The 22,906-nt window shown below is 36.1% G+C and overlaps 1 protein-coding gene across 1 annotated transcript in view; it reads right to left on the reverse strand.

Moving 5' to 3' along the window:
* Smarca5 (SWI/SNF related, matrix associated, actin dependent regulator of chromatin, subfamily a, member 5) overlaps window positions 1-22,906 on the reverse strand; it is a 35,370-nt gene that overhangs the window by 8,058 nt on the left and 4,406 nt on the right. The window contains exons 4-17 of the mRNA XM_021648612.2: window positions 19,647-19,747; window positions 17,716-17,816; window positions 16,701-16,880; window positions 15,253-15,408; window positions 15,030-15,161; window positions 13,855-13,923; window positions 10,488-10,597; window positions 7,910-8,136; window positions 6,773-6,894; window positions 5,864-6,016; window positions 4,014-4,146; window positions 2,276-2,424; window positions 1,093-1,212; window positions 217-327 (exon numbers count right to left, since the gene is read on the reverse strand). Of these exons, the coding sequence (XP_021504287.1) occupies window positions 217-327; window positions 1,093-1,212; window positions 2,276-2,424; window positions 4,014-4,146; window positions 5,864-6,016; window positions 6,773-6,894; window positions 7,910-8,136; window positions 10,488-10,597; window positions 13,855-13,923; window positions 15,030-15,161; window positions 15,253-15,408; window positions 16,701-16,880; window positions 17,716-17,816; window positions 19,647-19,747 (1,864 nt within the window). The remainder of the gene's footprint in view (window positions 1-216; window positions 328-1,092; window positions 1,213-2,275; window positions 2,425-4,013; window positions 4,147-5,863; window positions 6,017-6,772; window positions 6,895-7,909; window positions 8,137-10,487; window positions 10,598-13,854; window positions 13,924-15,029; window positions 15,162-15,252; window positions 15,409-16,700; window positions 16,881-17,715; window positions 17,817-19,646; window positions 19,748-22,906) is intronic.

Consider the following 22,906-nt stretch of genomic DNA (forward strand, 5'->3'; position numbering starts at 1 on the left):
CACATATAGAGACACATCCATACTGTCATTTCCTAAACTATAACAGCCAATTATCGAAGAGAATTCACCTTTAAATAAAAATGAACTGACATTAATCAAAATGTAAACAAATTTAAAAATAACACAAACCATAATTCTCAATTTTATTTTGTTGTAAAAATTTGAGAAAACAGTTTCACTTACACATATTTAAACACTTCCATGCTGTCACCTTACCTTGGGTGCTTTAGGTTCACTGACACGAAGAGCTTCCCTGAAATATGCATCAACAGCATAGTTGGCTTTTCTTTCTCTTTTAGGTGGTTCAATCCACTCTGTGAATGCAATCTAGAATGTGGGGAATAATTAAAATCACTAATATCATTATACACAGCAATAAAATACCAACAGTGATTTATAAATAAAAACATATTGACAAAATACTAGACTAAAAATTCTGTAAAGGTGAAGATTATGGTACTTTTTTATACTATGCAATTAAAACAGAGGACAAAATCTATAAAATACTACAGAATATATACTAAAGTCCAAATAAGAAAAAAATTGACATAATTTTCTGAGAAAAACTTCTGAGACTATGTTCAGTACTTGTCTAAGTGTTCAACAATAGGAAAAGTGTTTCTTCTATTATAACATTTGACAATCTCTCTGTAGCAACAAATACTGCTAAAGAAACTAGGTCATTCTGTCAGCAATCAATTCAAGCTCTAGGAAACAGCCTGTGGCGTTTTTAGACACTGCTACTTTCAAACATTCCCAACTGTACTCACGCCACACAAAACTGCTTTCAGTAACAGTGTACAATGAACTTCATCATATAAATTAAAAATACTCCAAAACTAGCCACGCAGCACACATTTATAATGACAACACTAGAGAAATAGAGGCTTCAAGGCCAGCCTCAGATATAAAGTGAGGGAGGCCACCCAGGACTGTGTTTAGACCACTCCTTATTAGGGAGTAAGTAAGCAAGTGATCAAATCAGAGTTTACAAGCTCCAACACTACTTAAACAATGAAAAACCTAGGCTGTAAAATAATATCTAACATAAGATTCCAAGTTGTCATTAAAACTTCATTGTGAAATAAATACCTTTTGTTTTTCTCTGTAGTCTTCTCCTTCGAAGTTATAAACACTGGATTCTGTATCCATAGTAAAGTTTCTAAGTGAGCTTTCACCCATCTTGGAGAGCTTTTCATTCATTTCTGCAGTCTACATAGAAAAAAAAAAAAAATCTTACTGAAAGCAAAATAATCTTAAAACCTGTAGTCAAAACAGATTGGATTTTCAGAAACTAGAAAGACAGATCAGCAGTTAAAGAGTATTTGTTGCTCTTCCAGACAACCTGGTTCAGTACAACCTCATTTAACTCTGGTTCCAGAGGAATCCAGGGAAACCCTCTTCTAGCCTTCTTGAGCAGTAGGCACTCATGATGCAAAGACAAATACCAATATACATAATGAAGTAAATTTTAGAAAATTAGACTTTAACAATATACAAAAGCTTGATTTTTATCGGGAAAAAAAAAAAAAGATGGTAATCCACAAAGGAAATATTTTCTCAAATAGTTTTGATCTACACTGTCAGGTCCAGAGGAAACTCCGATTTTTCAAACTCCAATTGTCCAAATATCCAGACATGAGATCAACCTGGACTATAGTAGGGTTTCTGGCAGGTAGATGAAAACCAACATTCCTCAGGAACTTGTCAAGCCAGTCGTTACCAAAAGGAGCCCTTTCCCCTTACCTGACAGCCTATCATTGGTACTATCAGCATATCAAAGCCCATGCTGGCCTTCAGGCTCCCTCAGTATCACAAGCACCAGTTACACATTTCAGCCCCTCACCTCCTCTCCTTCCTAAACTCCATCTAAGCTCTTGAAGGGCGTCCCTCCTTCCAGCTACTCATCCTTCTCATAGCCAAACTATTTTCACTATTTCACCTTTGTTCATGAGATTTTTACTATACTTTCCTACTCTCTGCTGCTTTCCCAGCCCTGGCCATGTATGCTCCTTTGAACATGTTCTTTTTCTGCTCTGGACTAATCCAGAAAAACAAAGCAAAACAACATTCAACAACAACAACAAAAACAAAAAACAAAAAACAAAAAAACAAAAAACAACAACAACAAAAAAAACAAAAACTAAAAAACAAAGCAACAACAAAAAGACTTCTCCTTAATCATGCAGTCATGTATGATTATGGAGAACAGACATGTTGTCAGTTTATTCATAAACTATTTGTTACAAACATTATCATTTACTATGCATCTCACCTTCTTTGCACCTCTTTCCAAAATACCATCAATATCCTCATCAGTGATTTCACTTTCTTTTGAAGCAAATACATGTGTGGCGCCGTGTCGAATCATTTGAAGCATCTCATCTTTCCCAATTTTGTTCAGGTTCTGATCTACAAGTCTCCCTGAAAAAAAGATTGTGTTGTATTAAATTAATTAGACTTTATTTCACTGTAAAGTTAAAAATTTAAATATTACAAATGTTACCCATTTCTCTTTACTATTAATTTACAAATTATCAAACTCACTATTACAATAAATTTAATGTCACATTTTCCAACCAGGTAAGTTTTTAAAATATTTCTAAAGCTTACATATTACATAATGTTATCTACTATATAGTGGTTTAATAAATCGCTCTTTGAAGAATATAGTATTTGAGATATTTGACAAATCAAGCTGCTGAACGCAGTGACACACGCCTTTGGTCCCCGCACTCTCAGGAGGCAGAGGCTGGTATATCTCTGGGTTACGTTAAAGGCCAGCCTGTAGATAATGAATTCCAGGACAGGCAGAGAGCCACATAATGAGACCCTGTCTCAGAAACAAACAAAGGCAAAAAAGAAAATCAAAGCTGAGAGGAAATTTGACAAACGTTAACGTGTGTAAACAAGTCTTCACCATGTCTAGAGTTTACATAAAAACAGGCGTCTTTAATCGCAACACTGAAAAGGCAGATGCAGGCAAACCCCAGTCCAAGGCCAGCTTAACCTGCTTAGCAAACTCTAGACCAGCCAAGGCTACACAGTGAGGCCACTTCAACAAACAAATATATACAGATATGATAAACTCAAAAGCTTTTGAAAAGATAGTTTCATTACAGACAGAAAAGAATTCAACATTAATAAAATAAGACATTTAACTGGTAGGAATTTAGCCAATCTTGATTTGTGTTTTCACAAATATAGGCCAAGTATGTCTTTCTTAAAGCTGATCTGATACAAGAACTTGAAATTTCTTTCAATTGAGCCAAATAAAGTCCCACCCCTCTCTAGACCTGTGGGTCTAGTTAAGTCTCCCACCTACTAAACTGTAAGTTCCTTGAAAATATTAACTCTTGGTCCACTTGTTGCTTTAATCTCAACAGCAAGAATAGTGCCAGGTATCTGACAGTCACTTAGTAAATAGTTCCAAATAAGAAAAAAGCAAATAATTTTTGTCTTTCAATTCCTCAGTATTCCCCAGTGTTTATAAATCTTCACCACATCTCAATTTAATATATGCTATGTTGAATGTCATATATTTTATATATTATGCTCATTAATTCTTAAAAATCTTAAGTACTAGGCTAGGCATGGTGACTCATGCCTTTAATCCCAGCACTCAGGAAGCAGAGGCAGGTGGATATCTGTAAGTTCGAGGCCAAGCTTATCTACAAAGAGAGTTCCAGGACAGCTGGGGCTACATAGAGAAACCCTGTCTTGAAACAAAACAAAAACAATTTTAAGTATTGCTTTTATTTCCACTTGAGTGACATATGAGGCTTAGGTCGAAGAAAACTGCTAGCTAGTAAATATGAAAATCAACTTACCTAAGTTCAAAATTCATTGCCTTAATAACAAAATTAAAAGTTAAAATATCTAAAATATAAGCCTTCTTTCTTGGCGGTTTAGCTGGATTCAAGGTCCTTAAAACCTTTCCTCAGAAAGCATCAGAAAAGAAACACGTTGCTGCCAATTCTTCTTAAGGAATTATCTAAAGCTCCAGGCCTTACCTTGTTGAATGACTATCGAATCCAGTCTTAGCTTCATCTCAGCACGTTCCACTATTCTTTCTTCTACAGTGTTATCAGTTATAAAGCGAAACACTCGGACAGTCTTTGTTTGTCCAATTCTATGTGCTCGGTCCTAGCAGAATTAAATTTTATGTCATTTTGAACATAGTTAAAAAAGTGAAACAATACAGAAATACATGTACACTAGAAGCAAAATTTAAATACTAAATATAAAATATAACACCTATAATATGGAGTCCTATTATATAAATTTTTCTTCAATTCTCAGTTAATCAAATTAAATACAAGGAAAGCTTCCTAAGACTAAAGGAAATCACAGGTGGTTAACAGACAAGGCCAACCACATAAGTTAACACAATGACACTAGCTAACAGGCAAGACTGTAATTTCAGTTTGTCAATCATTTCTTTTACTTGCACTTAATTTCAAAATATTTTCCTTCATAAAATTAATAAAATCTTAATTATCAATTAGAAAAAAAAACATGAAAAAAGTCCTTCACAAATGATATTAGACAAAAGTGAGCAGTGCAGATACTTCAAAGTTTCACTTACAAACAAACACCCAACATTCTAAGTCAACAGTCAGAATCTGTACATTCCACAGGAGTCTATGGATCACGAATTTTCTTGGCCTTAGAATCAACTTCATTTGATCAGATACTCAAAATGGGAATTTTAGGTGCCCCAAGCGGCAAATGAACTAACTCACAAATTCATTTCCCTTTTCTCTTAAAGCACAACTATACTCATCTACTGACCCTCTCATTCACCTTCACTGACCTCTTAGGTCAAAACAAATAAAAATTCTGTAAGTGACAGTGGGTGCTTAACTTTAAATAAGATAGCTTCATCAGCCCCTACCCCATTCAAGGCTTCTTCCCAAGAACATCAAAAAGAAGTGAGAGAAAAAGGTGGGTGAAGAAATCTATGAAGAGGAATGCTATCACCTACACATAACATGTCCACTACAGGCACTGACCTATAGCACTTGTAGCTACCTGGCTAGCATCAAGCCCGTCAAAATTCCAGTTGTTGACATCCCTATCCCTAGCCAAGAAACTACTGGCAAATAATTGCTAGTCGGGGAAGGAAGAATCTTTTTCTCTGGGTGTAGCCACTGGTAGGTTGGCCTTGCTCCAGAAGATGGCCCCATAATAAGTGCAATAACTGGGATCACCGGGTTATTTAAAAAAAAAAAAAAGACATGAAGTTAAGAAGGGAGAAATGTATTAGGATGAGGCCAAGAAGAGCAGGCAGGGGGAATGGGAGATGTATATGACCAAAATAAAATATATACATGTAAGGTATTATCAAAGAATAGTTTAAAATATATTTATAAAAAGAAAGAAAATTGTGGACTGAGAAAATAATGACTTTGGTAAAGAAACTTGCTGCTCAAGCCCGATGACCCGAGTTCAATCCCTGAAAACCAGATAGGGGAAAGAGAACAGACTCCCGAGTTGCGCTTTGGCCTCCACTTATGCGCCAGGCAGAGATGTGTTGACACACTTTCTACATAACTAAATTTTTTAAAAGAAGGTTTTACAGCTTGGCATGGTGCTGCATGCCTTTAATCCCAGCACTTTGGGAGGCAGGTCAATCTCTGTGAGAGTCGTGGCCAACATGGTCTACAAAGGAAGTCCAGGTCAGCCAAGGCTACAAAGAGAAACCCTGTCTCAAAAAACAAAACAAAAGGGGGAAAAAAAAGAAAAAGAAAATTCTAAAAAAAAAAAAAAAGAAAAGAAAATTCTACCAGGTTAAATTAGGATGTTTACCCTTCCTAAGACATCTACCAAGCACACAAAGTATTTACTTGAAATCTCTTACCATAGCCTGAAGATCAACTTGAGGATTCCAATCTGAATCATATAAAATTACTACATCAGCAGTTGCAAGATTGATGCCCAGGCCACCAGCACGTGTGCTTAGCATAAAAACAAACTTTGTGCTATTTGGTTCATTGTATGCATTGATGGAGTCCTGTGGAAATAAAATAACAAGTGTTAGACATTTCTGTCATACTTGTGGGATGGGATTTTTTTCTTAAGACATAATCTCACTGTGTAGCCCAGCTAGCCTAAAGCTCACTATGCTGATCTCCGTCTGCCTCCTGAGTGCTGGATTTAAAGGCACACTCCACCACAAGGAGCACTGGAGGGATATTTTTTATATTGCCCACACTGGCCCAAGCACCTGCTTGTTCTGCAGTTGCCAGCAGGTCAGACTACAGGTTTACAACCATCGTGACTGGCTTAGAAAATGATTTTCTCTAGGGCATGATCATGCATATCTATAATCAATCCCAACACTCAGGAAGAGGCAGAAAGATCAGCAGTTCAAGACCACACTCGACTACACAGTGACTTTCAGACCAGCCTAGCTATGTAAGTCCTTGCCTGAAGTGATGGCTTTGTAGTTAAGAGCACTAGCTGCTCTTCCAGCCACCCTGGTTCCATACCCAACACCCATGGGGCAGCTCACAACCATCTGTAACTCCAGGCCCCAGGGCTCCAATACCCACTTCTGGCCTCCTTGGGCACCAGGCACATACAAAGCACAGACAGACATGCAAGCAAGATAAAATAAAACAGACTTAAAAGAAAAATATATATATTTATTTTTAAAATAATGAAACATTCTAATACAATGCAATCATATTAAATTGGTACATGCTAACAGAATATGAAAAATAAAACGTTTACCTGACTTTTTAACTCCCCATCCTTCTTTACTTACTTGTCTCTCATCATGGGGTGTCTGCCCATCCAACCTGCAGTACTCATAATTTCTCCACATGCAATAATCTTCCAAAATGTCTAACACCCGTGTCATCTGACTAAAGATTAGTACTCTTGAACCTGAAGAAGATAAATAGCCCATTATCAGAGATTTCAATTACAGAAATTTTTAGTTAAAAACTTAAGGCTAAACAAAAGTAGGACTAACAAATTACCCATCAGTTCCAAATTATTTATTTGGTTAAAAGGATAAAAATGACATCAGCAAATAGCCAGGGTCAGTCATTTTCTGCCTATCTTCCACCATGGAGTGATAAAGAATGACATGTGTACAGTACACGAAGGTCAAGTGTCTGGTTTAGGACAATGAATCATCAGTCTAATACCTTTTATCTTTAAAAGTAGTATTCCACTGCTCAATTTCTTTAAACATGGTCCCCTAAACTCTAACGCTAAACCCGTAATGTTATTCTAACGACCCATTTTAACACTATACTAGACCACAGACTGTCCTCCTTTATATCAGAAGTCCTTCAACTGTCTGCAATTTGGATTATTCTGTTTTCTTCACAGACAGCTATAGGAATACCTGCCTATGACCATGGAGCTGTTTTGAAAATAACTGATATGGTAAGAGCCTGACTCAAGAGCAAGGCTGACGACCTGATGCACACATTCCTGCACCCAAATGTGTGGGGATGATCTGGTCTCCATCTCCTTACAGAGTACAATGTAACTTTAATTAACATTTAAGAGACCACAAGTTCCTGTCACCTCTACCTACCAAATGAATTCTTTAATTACTCAACTATTTCTACAAAAAAAAAAAAATTACAAAAAAGTAAAATAAAAGTAGTCAATTCACTAACAACTGCAATGGTGTTTTTGGCTGTCATTATCTAGGTCCATCTACTGGTACAGCCATCTCTCCTTCAACAATCATACATAAGCCAGGTGGTGGTGGCACATGCCTTCAATCTTAGCACTTTGGAGACAGAGGCAAACCCTGCCTTGAAAAACAAAACAAACAAAAAAACAAACAGAAAAACTACAACAAAGAAAGAAAGAAAGAAAGAAAGAAAACAAATTTCCAAGTTTTTGTTACTTTTCAACTTAATACCAGTAACACAGATACCTTGTTCTTTTAATTTAGGGAGCAGCTTGTCCAAAACCACCATTTTGCCACTGTTGGTAACTAGATGCATATCTGTTGTGTAAGGTGGACCGGGTTCAGCTCCATCAAAGAGGTATGGATGATTGCAGCATTTCCTCAACTGCATCAAAATGTTCAATAACCTCATTTTGTCCATCTTCCCTGCTGAGTTTAATATGTCTATATCCTTCATTAATATCCGAGTATACCTATTAAAAAAGAAATTGTTTAATGCCTGACACACTGCATACTTAATCCCCTTACCCACCCCAATCACAAAATAAAGAATAATTTAAATAAACCATTGTCTGAAATTTGCTTCACAAATTGGTACACAGATTACATCCCATCATTAAACGATGGGTCATTATGCTACATATCATGCACCAGGAGCACCATCAATTCCCACGGTATAATTACTCATCATCTGTAACTTTGCATTTTTTGATTGCCTATAGTATTTTAATATTCACATTTATATCCTTGGACCTTAAGAACATTAATTTAAATGTTCAAAACAGTGCACCCGAACAGAAATAAAGTAATGTGATACGCTTTTGTGTAACTGAAATTAAAAAGAACATACATTAATATTGAACATAATTTTAGTATGCATTATTTTTTCTACACAAAAATTACTCATCTTACTCAATTACAGTCATAAACCATAAAATACTTCAGTCAATAGACTGCATGTACAACTATGCCCTATGAAAGTATTCACTTAGGGCCAGGTGGTGGCGGCGGCACACATCTTTAATCCCAGCACTCGGAAGGCAGAGGCAGGCAGATCTCTGTGAGTTGGAGGCCAACCTGGTCTACAGAGCAAATTCCAGGACAACCAAGGCTACAAAGAGAAACCCTATCTTGAAAAGCCAAAAAAAAAAAAAAAAAAAAGCCTACTAATGCAGAGGTCACCCCATCACTAAAGGACACTTCCCTGTGCCACATACTGGGTAGCTAGTGCAGCACTGGAGTAAGAGAATTAACAACTAGAAAAGGAGGAAGAATCCTGAGAGCTAAGGCATGACGACGAGACTAAATGGACATGGTATGACTTCAACATATTTATTTATAAATACAGAGGCAGAAATATGTTTGTCAACTATAACTATAGGCTAAAGTCAAACCCTAAGAAGTCACATACTAAAAGTGTAAAAACTAGCCAGGTGGTGGTGGCACACAACTTTAATTCCAGCCAGCACCTGGGAGGCAAAGACAGGCGTATTTCTGTGAGTTCAAGGCCAGCCTGGTCTACAGAGTGAATTCCAGGACAGCCAGGACTATTCAGAGAAACCCTGTCTCAAAAAACTAAAAGTTTAAAACTGTCTGGTAGCAGGGAGTAATCTACGCCTAAAGATTAAAGTCTTAGTCAAACCTAATTTTCTGAACAAAGTAATTTGAATGGACCTAAAGCAATGTCTGAAGTGCCATTCAGAGCAGACTTCCATTGCAATTCTGACTAAGAGCTTCACACGTTTAATAACTCCAGTTCACCGCTGACATCCAGTCATACCCTAATTGTATATTTTATAGCAATACAGGGTAAACCTAGTATCTGCTACCTTTTAATAGTCTTTCTAAGGTCCTGAGAACATAGAAAAAATACATATAGCTTTATGAATTAAAAACATTAAGTTTTACATATATAAAGATAGTTTAAAGGTTAAGCACACTGGCTGCTCTTGAAAAGGATCCAGGTTCAATTCCCAGCCCCCTCTCAGTGGCTCACAGCGGCCTGTGATTGCTGTTTCAGAGGATCTGATGCCCTCTTCTGATCTCCACAGGACCTGGCACTCACATGGCAAATTAGATATATATGCAAGGAAAATATTCATGCAACAAAGGTAAATAAAAATACAAAAAGTTTTTTTTAAAAGTTTTGCACACACATAAGTCTACATGTATATATGCGGGCACATATGCATGTATTTGTGTGTATGCATATTTAAAATGGTATCGCAGGTTAGTCTCAAAGTGATACCCAGCCACAGATAACTTTGTACCTCTGCTATCCTACCTCTGCCCTTCCAGTGCTGTGATTAAAGGTGTCTATCACCATGCCTAGGTTATGTGGCAGTGATTACTGAATCCAGGACTTCGTGTTTAGATAAACACTCTAACAAATGAGCTACATCCTGAGCCAACATTTTTGCTTTGTTTCATCCTCCTTAATTCTGTCCATTAGCTCTCATGTCTGGCCAGCAAAATATTGTACTTTTTAAATATAGAAATTACTACTCAGTTTTAAGTGAACTTTGGGTGAAATTAAAAGTATATTGCTCAATATTAAGATAACTAAATTAAACCTCTAGTTTTTATCACTTGTCCAAAATAAACAGACAGAAGGTATACCCACCACCAGAATAACCCTGGGCAGCAAAAACCATACTACAAGCCAGTTTGGTGTGCTGACTTGCCTCCTGCCAACTACTTCTTAATAGTCACTGCATTAACAGGTTAAGCTTATTCCAGTAAACAGAAATTCCAAAGACACAAATTATGAATATAAAAGACACTGTAAAATGAAAATCTAGAAGAATCATCTAAGAATACATACCATTCCCTTTGCATTTTGCTAAGACCCACATAGATTTTTACTTCTTTCTTTGGAGGCAAACTTTTTTCAACATCAGCTTTAATTCGACGAAGGAGAAATGGACGTAAAACCTTAAAAAGGGCAGAGAAGATAATGCAAAATTCTTAAAATTATGTACCAAATACATGAAAAAATTTGAATACCAAGTAATTTTTAAGATTGCCCTGTTCAAAATACATCATTTATCACTATTGCATTCCTGAAGGGTAATGATTTCATTACTTACTCTATATGCCAGTATTTATATTATTTGTTATAGTCTCATTAAATACTAGAATACAATGGTGGCTTTTTTGTTTTCTCGAGACAGGGTTTCTCTAAGTAGCCCTGGCTGCCCTCAACTCACTTTGCAGACATGGCTAGCCTCAAACTCAAAGAGACCCACCGACCTCTGCCTCCCAGAGTGCTGAGAACAAAGGTGTATTTTAAAACTATTTTCAACATTGCTAATTCATGCTAGCTTAAAAATTAGTTACTTGCACACATACTGTTCAACACTGCTTAAGAAATGGCTAGCCCAAATTAAGCGCTGTATGTCTAGCTTTTAAATAATTACCAATTACAAAAGGATTCAATGGGACAACTATAAAAAAAAATTCAGTTGTGTTGGCAAGTTTAACATATCCACATATCCACGTAATCAGACACACTACAAATGCTCAGTCCCTCCCAGTTCTTTCCTAACAGTACGCAATATTCTTATTTTTTAAACAACACAGATCAGTTTCACCTATTATTTTTAATTTCATATAACATTATTTCTATATATTACCATTCTGTTTCAGTTTTTGTGACTTGGTATCTAGGTTTCAAAAAGCAGTTATTTTTATAAAATGTAACTTTTAATATAACACTAAAACTAAAATTTATTTTTATACATTCTTTGTACTAGTTCTACTGACTTATACAAACACTGACTATATTACATTACAAATTTAAAATGGGTGAGAAAACTGTCAGCAACTCGTGTCTGCTTTTACAGCAAACACCAGCTACTGCCAAGACAAGTAAGAAGACCTTCAGTTCTACTTGGCTCTCTTCTAGAATTATCCAGCCAAATGCAGCTTGATAAACCCAGGAAAGTCAGCCAAGAAACCACCAGACCACCCCAAAACGCTGATATTATTTAAATGCAAACTATTAAGATAGAATTTTGTAGACTGTTTAAGGAGTGATTTTGTGGCACTACGTAGCTAATAAATCGTTCCTAAGAATACCAGGCTGAGCTTTTTAAAAAAAAATTACTATTGTGTGTGTGTATATATATATATATATATATATATATATATATATATATATATATTTACATGATATACCTGCTATGGCACAGATGTGGAAACCAGAAAACCATGTTCAGTTCTCTCCTTTCACTTGGGATTTAACTTGGGTCACTAGGCTTCTAAAACAAGCACCTTTCTATAATGCTGATCCATGTTATCAGCCTCTAAGACGGATTCCTCTATGTCCTTTTCATCACAGAGCCACAGACACTTAGTGGAAATTCCAGAACGGAAGGGCAGGAGGACAAAGTAGAGAATGCCATTTCTCTTCAGCCGTGAGTTGATAAGCATTTCAAAGAATTCTGAGAAAAATTAACGATACTGAAACCCTTGACCCTGCTGTTTAGTCTCCTCTACCCTCATGGGCCTACATGGCTTTCAAAGGAGAGCCACTGAGTAACGGGCATGAGGGAAAGACAGAAGAGAGTCAAATTCTTCTGCTTCACTTTTCATCATGAAGATTTTATCAACACCTTAACCTTTCAAGACTTTCATTCCTTTGAATAAGAAAAATCTAAACAGTACTTAAATGCTTGACTGCGACCTGATTTAAAAGTTCCTAGGAGACTATCACTACTTTCAGACAAACAACCCCACAAAAACTCAATACATAAGTGTTTATAAGTATAATTTATATAGGAAAAAAAGGATCACCCTGGCATAAGACATCATACCTATAAATCTTAGCACTTGCGAGGCTTTGGCAAGAGGATTACCTAGTTCAAGGCCAGGCAGGGGTGCAAAATCATGTCCTAACAAAACAGAAGAGGGAAAGGGCAGAAAAGGGGAAGAGAAGAGGAGAAAGAGAAGATAAAAGAAAAGTATCTACTGAAGCCAGGTACCGTGCCACGTAAGTAAACACGTTTTCAGCCTTTTCTGCTTACAATCAATCAAGGAAAACAAATTTCAGCCCCCTGTAGAAAGTCCTACAATGTCAGAATGCTCAAAGGACTAAAACTGGAATAAATAAATATTCAAAGTACGCAGGCCAGCCTTAGCCTAGATGGTCAACAAAGAAGGTGGTAGATATATCTGAGTCTTAGGCTACATAAAAGAAAACTGGGAAGAAGAGATTCCTTGTTTCAAAACTATTTGAGATATAGTAAAAACAACAAACAAAAGTAAGTGATATTAGTCAAATGTTTTCAGCATATTTATGCAAAAGAACAATTAAAGCTGGAGTACTCTGAAAAGACTGGATGTTGGGACTGGAAAACATCGCATGATTTTATCTCCCAGGGAAATTTTACCATGTTTATATAGACGTTTTTATTGTCACAAATAGCATCAAGGAAAAAGTATTAGGGATGTTGTTAAAAAGACTATTGGTGGACAGATGGATGGATGGATACAGTGAGAGAGAAACACACACAGAGAACACAGTACAACCTTCTCTCCTCCCCCTTTTACCCCCTTCATATTACCCAAGCCAAAGTGTTAAAAGATGTTGAAAAGCCTTAGTATTAGGTCATGAAAGAACTTCTAGAGCATGGTTACAATGTTTTGCTTGATCCTGTAAACAAGAGTATCCTTATCTATCTACCAACTTTATGTACACTCACTATATTAAAGACAGATGTATCAACTGCTCCTATTATGGAATTTAAGTAAAACTAAGCTTTAAGAAGTTATCTATTCTGTCATCAAGTACTGTTTTATCCTTTTCACTGTTCCTTTTGTAACTAGGAGATTACTTTCTTCTTCATTACATTAAAAGTACATGCTAGGTTCTATACTAAAACCATCACATATCATCTCCCTAATGTCATTTCAACAGTGGATTTTAAATTCAAACAAATATAATTCTATACCATACCTCTGTTAACAGTAAAATAATTAAAATACTTTCCCATTAAAAGTATGTTCTAAGCTGGGCATGGTGACGTACGCCTGTAATACCAGCACTCAGGGAGGTAGAGGCAGGAAGATACAGCTCTTTGAGTAGGAGGTCAGCATGATCTACTAAGTGAGTCCAGGACAGCCCAGACTACACAAAGAAACCCTGTCTCAAAAAAAAAAAAAAAAAAGTATGTTTTAACCATACTTACCATATGAAGCCTCTCAACTAGCTTTTGATCCCCTAGGCAATTATTTGTATCAAACCAGGAATCAAAGTCCTAGATCAACAAACAAAAAACATCCTAAGGTCAAAGATAAAATTAAACACATGCCCTATAACATCAGTGTAAAAATTATTTCTAAAATTAAAATAGTACTTGAGTTGAAAGCCACAGAAGAACATTTAGTCTATGTCCTTGTTCTCCAAGTGTCATGTTGACCACTAGCTCCAGGACAAGCAGCTGAGTCATATTACTCCCTAAGCATTGTTCCACAAATACACAGACTCTCAATAAAGAGTCTGAAAGCTACTTTACAGAAGTAATTAGAATACACAACTCAAGGTTTCCAGAGAAATGTCCATCTCATTAATTAACTTAAGTGAAACTGAGATTAAAAACATTTTGTTACTATTTAAGTAAGATCAGAGTAAGAACAATCTCCTTAGCAAGTACCTTGAAAGTACCTATTATAAATTTGCTGTTAAGTAAACATAATCAGTGTTATAACTGAGAGCTTTAACAGAAAGCTTTAAATAAGTTTTAGCTAACAAGAAAAACAAATCTTGAAACTATCTCTAAAACATCAAAATATTTAAAAGAATTAAAACTTTCAAATTTGAATGTGCTTTTTCCACACAAATTTACGTTCTTTCTAAAATCACCCTTAGCTGGGCGGTGGTGGTGCATGCCTTTAATACCAGCACTTTAGGAGGCAGAGGCAGATCTCTGAATTCAAGGTCAGCCTGATGTACAAAGTGAGTTTTAGGACAACCAGAGCTACTGAGAAACCCTGTCTCAAAACACAAAACAACAACAAAAAACCTCACAAAGTGTGAGATATATAAAAATACTTGAAAATGCTTAAAAACAAGCATTTTAGCATAGAAACCTTGAGGCAAAATTAAACATCCCTGATTGTCAAACAGGAATAAGAAAAAGAATAAACCATTCCAAATGTAGAAACTGATGGGAAATGAGATTAAAAGCCAAGGCTCAAAGTGAATTCTCAGGATACATACTCAATTTAGTAGGTTAGTAACAGGCTAGTTACATAAGTATAAAAAATAACCATATCAAACAGCACTATTATTAAAATATCAATAAATGAATAATTTATATTAAGAAAATATAAAACACAATAAACCATAAAAAGAGAAGCTTACATCAGCTGAATTAAACACATCAGGTAACAAAAAATTCAGAAGTGACCAGAGCTCATGCAAGTTGTTCTGAAGAGGCGTCCCAGTCAGCAACAGTCGATTTGTAGTCTTGAATTCCCTCACTATTTCTGACAACTAGAAGGACCAAAGACCATTATCAGAACATTCTGAATAAGTGTCAAACCCTCAGATTTAAAAAAAAAGTTCATAGTAAGTGTTAAGTTACCTTAGATTTTTCATTTTTTATCCTGTGAGCTTCATCTATAACTAAGTATCTCCAGTTAAATTTCTTAAACACAGACTTCTCTTTAATAAGCATTTCATAAGATGTGACGCACACATCCCACTCTCCTGGTAATAAAACATCCCTCACAAATGCAGCCTGTAAAGTAACAACAACAAATCACATCATTCAATTCAACTAAATATTAAATTCACTAACAAGGAATTGAATACAAAAAAGAAATGAGACTATTAAACAGAATAACTATTATTAAATATGCATTTAAAGCTAGCTATACTACCACTAAAATTACTTCATTAATCACTTTAATATCAGTTTTAACTTAATTTCAAAAAGCTGAAGTGAATCAGAAGAGTCGGTAGCCTGTTTAAAATATCTTTCTACAATTCTACTAGGTCTTGAAATTCTTAGAAAATAGAGCCTAAGGAAAAACAAAACAAAACAAAGCTGAAAGTTTCATTCCTTTGATGTGTAGCTGTATTAACACATTGCTGTTACTCTTATTTTAGAGATAAAGATATGAAGTAAAAAGCAGAGAAGTACTTGAGTCCCCCAAACAAAAAGCAACTTGGTAACTTAAAATAACCCACATATCTATCTATTCAGGGTGGAAAAAAAAATTCTCAACCACTGCTGGAGAGATGGCTCAGTGGTTAAGAGCATTTGCTATTCTTATAGAAGAACTAGGTTCAAGTCTCATCATCCACATGGCAGCTAACAACCATCCGTGGAACTCAAGTCCCAGGATGTGACTCCCTTCTCTGGACTCCGTGAAAACCAGGCATGTAAGCAAAACATCCATAACTAGAATATAAAAAAATTAACCTCTACTAAATAAGGGTGAAGTCATTTAACATAATCATATAATCAATGAATGCAATCCATTTATCTCCAACTTCCAAATCTAAGTTCATTATTCTTAACAATGTTATTATTTCCATGATTTCATCCCATAAAGATGTGGCTAAGAAATCAGTAATTTAACTCATATTTGTACAATAGCTCACCAAATTATTAAACTGACTCACTTCAGATTTAACAATTACTATTCTATAACTATTATCATTGTATCCTAATCTGGAAATTTGGCCCCTCAAATTTCTAATGATGTAACATATCCAAAAAAACAAACAAACAAACAAAAAACTAAAAATAAAACACAAGCTTTACTTCCAATTAAACAATCTTTGACTTTATACAATGACTAAATAAAGTTAAGAAAATAAAGTTAAGAAACTCATATACATTCCTATAGTCTTTAAAGCCTTCTCAGTAAGATTTTTTTTTGAGTATCTACAAAGACAGTATTATAGTTACAAATTACTAACAATTTGTGAAAACCCTGACCTTTTAATTCCTTCTCCAGCTATTTTTCTTAAGCCTAAATTTAAATTCTTTGACTATCAAAGTATAGTGGTATAAAAACTTACTCTTTGCTCTTTATCTCCTATCAAGCAAACGGATCTAAGTGTCGGTACCCATCTCTTAAATTCACTCATCCAGTTGTGCAATGTAGACTTGGGAACCAAAACCATATGAGGACCAGGAATATTTCTATAGTGTTTCATGTATCCAAGGAGAGAAATTGTTTGAAGTGTCTTTCCCAAACCCTGAAAAAATTCATAATTGAATATTAGGCAATTAAAAACATTATTCCATACTTACAGCCCTCATCATACACAGGAATATGTTTAAAAATGCTGTTTGAGACAGCATGACACAACCTTAATGTGTATGTGAGTTTACTGAGTTAGGTCACATACATCTATAAAGAAGGCATCAACATTAGCACTGCAAGGCTCAGAAAATGTGATAATCCCAAAGTAACCTACCAGAGGCAGAAGTGAAAGACTTCTCTTTTCATGCCATACTTTCCTCAACAACTGTTCAAATGCTACACTGATAAGGATTAAACCTTCACTACACAACTAGTAAATAGTGAACAGAAGATAGAGTATTTTGTGACACTGAACTGTGTTAGCTTTTTGGCCAAATTACTTCACTACAAAAACAAACAGAAAAGTTCTCAAATGTATTATTTTAAAATGCACTCTACTTGCAGTGACAGTAATTCTTCACATGTGAAGATGTCACGTATACAATTAAAGCAAGGTGCTTACAGCACTGTGAGAAAAAAAACAGTAAAAACCAGCAAAACTACTGTTCTCTTTTAATTGCTACAAATTTAATGTTAAACTATCTTAAGTTAGAACAACAAAAATCTTCAAGCTTGGAGCTGGAGAGGTGGCCCAGAGGTTAAGAGCACTATCTGCTCTTACAGAGGTCCTGAGTTCAATTCCTAGCAAACACATGGTGGCACACAACCATCTATGAGATTTGGTGCCCTCTTATGGCATACATGCAGGTGTACATACAGACAGAACATTGTTACACATAACAATAATTTTTAAAAATCTTCAAGCTTCAAAATAACCAAATACATACCATTTCATCTGCAAGGATACCATTGATGCCATTCTCGTAAAGAGAGATGAGCCAATTCAATCCTCGGACCTGATAATCTCTCAGTTTACCCCATTTTACATCTACAAACAACAATAAACACAATGCTCATTTTAAAAACAAAATATGTTTATATATATATGTCATATATATATATATATATATATATATATATATATATATATGACAGGACAGATATCCTTTGTCTGATACTCAAGAGGTTTAACTGGAACCTATAGGTGTCTTTTCTAAAAATACATGCATTATGGAGTTTCTGCAAGGTTAAAGTCATTAAAAGTAGCTAATGAAATCTGAGCTGGGACTGGGGCAGTTGGATACAAATAACTGATAATGAAGTACAGGAACTTTAACTGCTGGCATCAGAGTCCTCATCCACATCACTCAATCCAATGGTCTTCAGAGTATCTCTGGCCTCTTTACCTCTCTTTAATGTTAGCACTTTCCACCCCCTCAGGGTTTCTCTGTGTAGCCCTGGCTGTCCTCAAACTCATAGAGATCCGCCTGTCTCTGTTTCCCTCAGTGCAAGATTACAGGCAGGCGTCACTGTACCTGGCTGTTAGCACATTTTTTAAACCAAGTGTTTTCATCCCTCTTAAAGATCAGATAGTGATTCTCTGAAGATTTTCCTTTTTCCCTATTGATAGTAAAAAAAAACAAACAAAAAAACAAACAAAAAAAAACAACACAGGAGGGGCTGGAGAGGTGGCTCAGAGGTTAAGAGCACTAGCTGCTCTTCCAGAGGTCCTGAGTTCACTTCCCAGCAACCACATGGTGACTTACAACCAACTATAATGAGATCTGGTGCCCTCTTCTGGCATGGAGGTGTACAAGCAGACAGAACACTATATACATAATAAATAAATAAATCTTAAAAAAAAAAAAAAACAGGAAATTCCTTCTCCAAGGCCACCCTTTCTATTTCTTAAGTTCTTTTTCTGATAGACCTTATTTAAGGACCCAAGTCCTTCAGTATTTATACATTACTTGTTTTACTTCCCTGGAAAAATCACTGCTTAAGGATAATCAGGACTGGGTACACTAGCTACAATGAAGAAATGTGAGAAAAATGTAATCTGAATTTCCTTTCCACCTTGTCAAACATACAGTTCTAACTTCTAGCTTGATTTGAAAAGAAACAGAAACTGGGTGCTTTGAAAGACAAGGGAAAAAAAATGAAAGAGTATGTTAAAAAGTTAAAGTGTGAGTAAACAAACTACTTAACATTTCTAACTAAGGAAGAGTGCAATTAACATTGTATTAGTTATTCACAGTAACTACTCATCTCATACAGGGGTTGAAGGAGAGCTGGGCTTCAGTGAGGATTACAGAAGACTCTAGGCCTATCAGTGATCAAGATTATGTATAAGTAAAACTAAGCTGTTTTCTTATGGGAAAGCACTAATTTCACAAAAATAGTAAGTTTATATAAAAAGTCAGCAAAAAAAAGTAAAAACTTTCATAATTTCTCCCCCTCTTTTACAAAGTAGTTTTCTTATTTGGGAAAAATATGTAGCAAAAATCATTCCATTTTACATGTATCTTATAACCATAATAAGCGGAATGGCATTTTCATATACTTCTGAAATATAGTATATGCTATTGTCTCTCAGTTCTAGGGATCAAAGCAAGAGCTTTACACATGCTATAAGAACTCTATAGCTAAAAAAAAATAAAAAAAAAAAAAAAAAAGAACTCTATAGCTATAACCCTAGCCAACATATTAACATCTCAGATCAAAAACAACCTTAAAACTTATTCACAGGCAGTAACTATCCAATATTACTAAAATTTTCCTTTATAAATTATAGAAAAAGCAAATTCAAACATCAAGCAAGGGATGTCTCAAAGTAGGCTCCTTTGAAAAATCAAACGATTTAATAAATTTAACATACACGATGGAGAATCTTCAAATCGAGTACAAACATTGGTTGCTTTGGAGCTTTCTGTTAATAACTCTTCATCCTCCTCTTGTTCTGTTCTACGGTGTCGGTAACTGTCAAAATGAAAACAAAAACTTATATAAGTTTTATTTCAACACAGTAGCCAAATGATGGTATCACAATAATCTTAATAGGTATTTAAGTTAACCCAAGGCTACAGATGTAGCTCAGTGGTAGAACACTTGTCAGCATGAGTACAAGTCCTGGGTTAGAACCCATTTACCACAAAAAAGAGAACGAGAGAGAGAGAAAGAAAGAAAGAAAGAAAGAAAGAAGGAAGGAAAGAAGGAAGGAAGGAAGGAAGGAAGGAAGGAGTAAGCCTAAACAGTGAGCAGTAGAACTTACAGTATATTTAAACCTAAAAGGTTTACATGGTTAATTAAAACTATAAATAAAATTAAAATACATTAAGAGGCAGGCAGATCTCCGAGTTTGGGGCCAGCCTGTCTACACAGAGAAACCTTGTCTTGAAAACCAGAAACTATGAGCCAGGCACAGTGACTATGTCTGTAATCCCAGCACTTGGGAGGCAGAGGCAGACAGATCTCAGTGAGTTTGAGGCTAGCCTGGTCTACAGAGTGAGTTCCGGGACAGCCTGGGCTACACAGAGAAACTTGTCTTGAAAAACCAAAAAAAAAAAAAAGGAAAACCAGAAACTGAAAGCTAAGAAATAAGGACTTAAGAGGTTTAGTAATAGTAACTAAGGAATTCATTAGATCAATTCTCAGAGTTTATTTTGGGGACTGGAGAAACAGTTCAGTCAGCAAAGTGCTTGCCTTATAAGCATGAAGACAGGAGTTCGAACCTATCCACCCACTAAAATAAAAGCCAGATGCAGCCCGAGCTTGCAATCCCAGCCCCAAGGAGGCACAGATAAACATGTCTTAGCTAGCTGTGCCTATGATTTCAACCTTCCAGGAACAGAGACAAAGACTTAATTTGAGGCCAGGCTATGCATTGAGACACTGTCTCTAGTAATACACAAACCCACCCATATCCAAAATGAGAAACTAGAAATATATGTGTCTGTGGCAGAGTGTTTGCCTAGTGTACCCCAAGGCCTGGGGTTTGATCCTCACAGGACTATCTCAGAGGAGAGAGAAATCTCAATCCTATTTTCCAAAACACTTTTTAATAAAGAAACAAAACTTAGTAGCTTATTATGTATTTCCTGTGGACCAGCTTTCTTATAGAATTACAAACTAAAAGAGCTTTTTTTTTCATATCACATTATCCTACAATAATGCTTATTATAACAATTTCCTATGACAGATATATTTAAGTAGCTAATAAGATCTCGTGTCTGGAATAATTTAAATACATCTGAAGTACAAAGTTGTCTCTAAGTACCAAGGCTCACATAATCTCCCTGTGATTAGGGAAATAGTAACACCCATTGCGGGTAGATGGGGGGGAGGGAAGATAAACAGGATGGAAGATGAACAGGAGGGATGAGGTAAAGGAAAGAACAAGGGAGAGTACTGGAGAGACAACTGGATGCAGGGGTAGGGGCCATCTCTGGGATGAGCTACAAAACTAAAGCAATGGAAACTCCCAGGAATTTATGAGGGTGACTCCTAGCAATAGGGGATACAGAGCCTGAACTGGCCATCTCCTATTACAGGCAAGACTTTCAGTGGGAGGACTGTAACACCAACCCAGCCACAAAATCTTCAACCTACAATCTGCCTACAAGATGGAGTAGAGGTAGCGCAGAAATTGTGAAAAAGTGGCCAACCAATGACTGGTCCAGCTTGAGACCCATGCCATGAGAAGGAGGCCCCTGACACTGCCTAGAAGGCCAGGACCCAAAGGCTAGAAAGCCCAGAGACCTAGCCCAATTGTCACCAGAGAGGCTTCACCCAGCTACTGATGGAAACAGATGGTGAGACCAACAGCCAGACATTAATTAGGCAGAGCTTGGGAATCGTGCAGAAGAGGGGAACAAAGTACTGCAGGAGCCAAAGGAGTCAAGACACCACACACACACACCACAGAATCAACAACCAGGGTTCATAGGGGCTCAAAGAGACTGGACTGACAACTAGGGAGCCTGAATGAGGCTGACCTAGACCCCTACACGTTACAGTTGTGTAGCTTGGCCTCCTTGTGAGATTCCTAACAGTGGGAGCAGGGCTGTCTCTGACTCTTTTGTCAGCATTACAGACCCTTTCCTCCTATTGGGTTGCCTCATCCAGCTCTTGTGAAGGGTGGTGCAGTCTTACAAATTTTGATATGCTATGGTTGATTGATATCCATTGGAGACCTGCCCTTTTCTGAGGAGAAAAGGAAGAGTGGACTGGGGAGGAATGGTGGGGAGAGACTGGGAGGAGAGGAGGGAGGATAAACTAGTCAGGATGTTAAAAAAAAAAAAAAGGTTAAAACAGCACTTTGGATATGCATAATTAATAATAATATACACTGGAACAACAGAATATTCCAAATAACACTAAGCAATTATGTTTACTCCCTCCAAATGAATACCATACTTTCCTATTTCAACTAATCACTTAGCAATTTTCACATTGATAAATACATAATCTCACATATTATTATTTTCATATTTCATTTACCATGACAGGAACTACAGCAGAGACTACGTTAAGTATATTAATATGCTAATACAAAAATCTTGACCTATTTGTATATTTAGCATGTATGTACAAGGAATTATCAAAAAGCAACAAAGGCATGGCATATGTGATGCTTCAACATATAAGAAGCAAACTAAGTATGTAAGCAAACATTTTAAACAAACAGCTATGAAACAGATCAAAATATTCTACACACCAGCTCAGATTTCAAATACTCTTATAAATAAGGCTGGTGATAAGGACTTGCAATTCTAAATGAGAGAAAAACCTTAAGAAGTCCATAAGGCCTGTCTGAGCTATAGAAGAAGTTCAAAGCCAACTCTGGCAACTCAGTGAACCCTCCCTCAAAATCTTAAAAAGTGAAAACATGGGTAGATTTTACAAGTCAGTGGTAGGATGCTTATCCACCAAGCATGAGGCTCTAGGTTCAATCTCCAGTAACAAAACAAAAAAATATATATCCTCAAGGCACCTATGTTTTTTGGAAGGCAAGAACATAATAAATCAAATCCAAATTCAAGCCTGGACCATCTACTTCTATGTAATGGTGAGTCACATGCTTAACTTTTCCATTTTTAAGTTCTCTAAGGTATGGCCTAACATCTTAATTCCATGTAC

This window comes from Meriones unguiculatus, chromosome 10 (assembly GCF_030254825.1).
Source record: "Meriones unguiculatus strain TT.TT164.6M chromosome 10, Bangor_MerUng_6.1, whole genome shotgun sequence".
NCBI lineage: Eukaryota > Metazoa > Chordata > Mammalia > Rodentia > Muridae > Meriones > Meriones unguiculatus.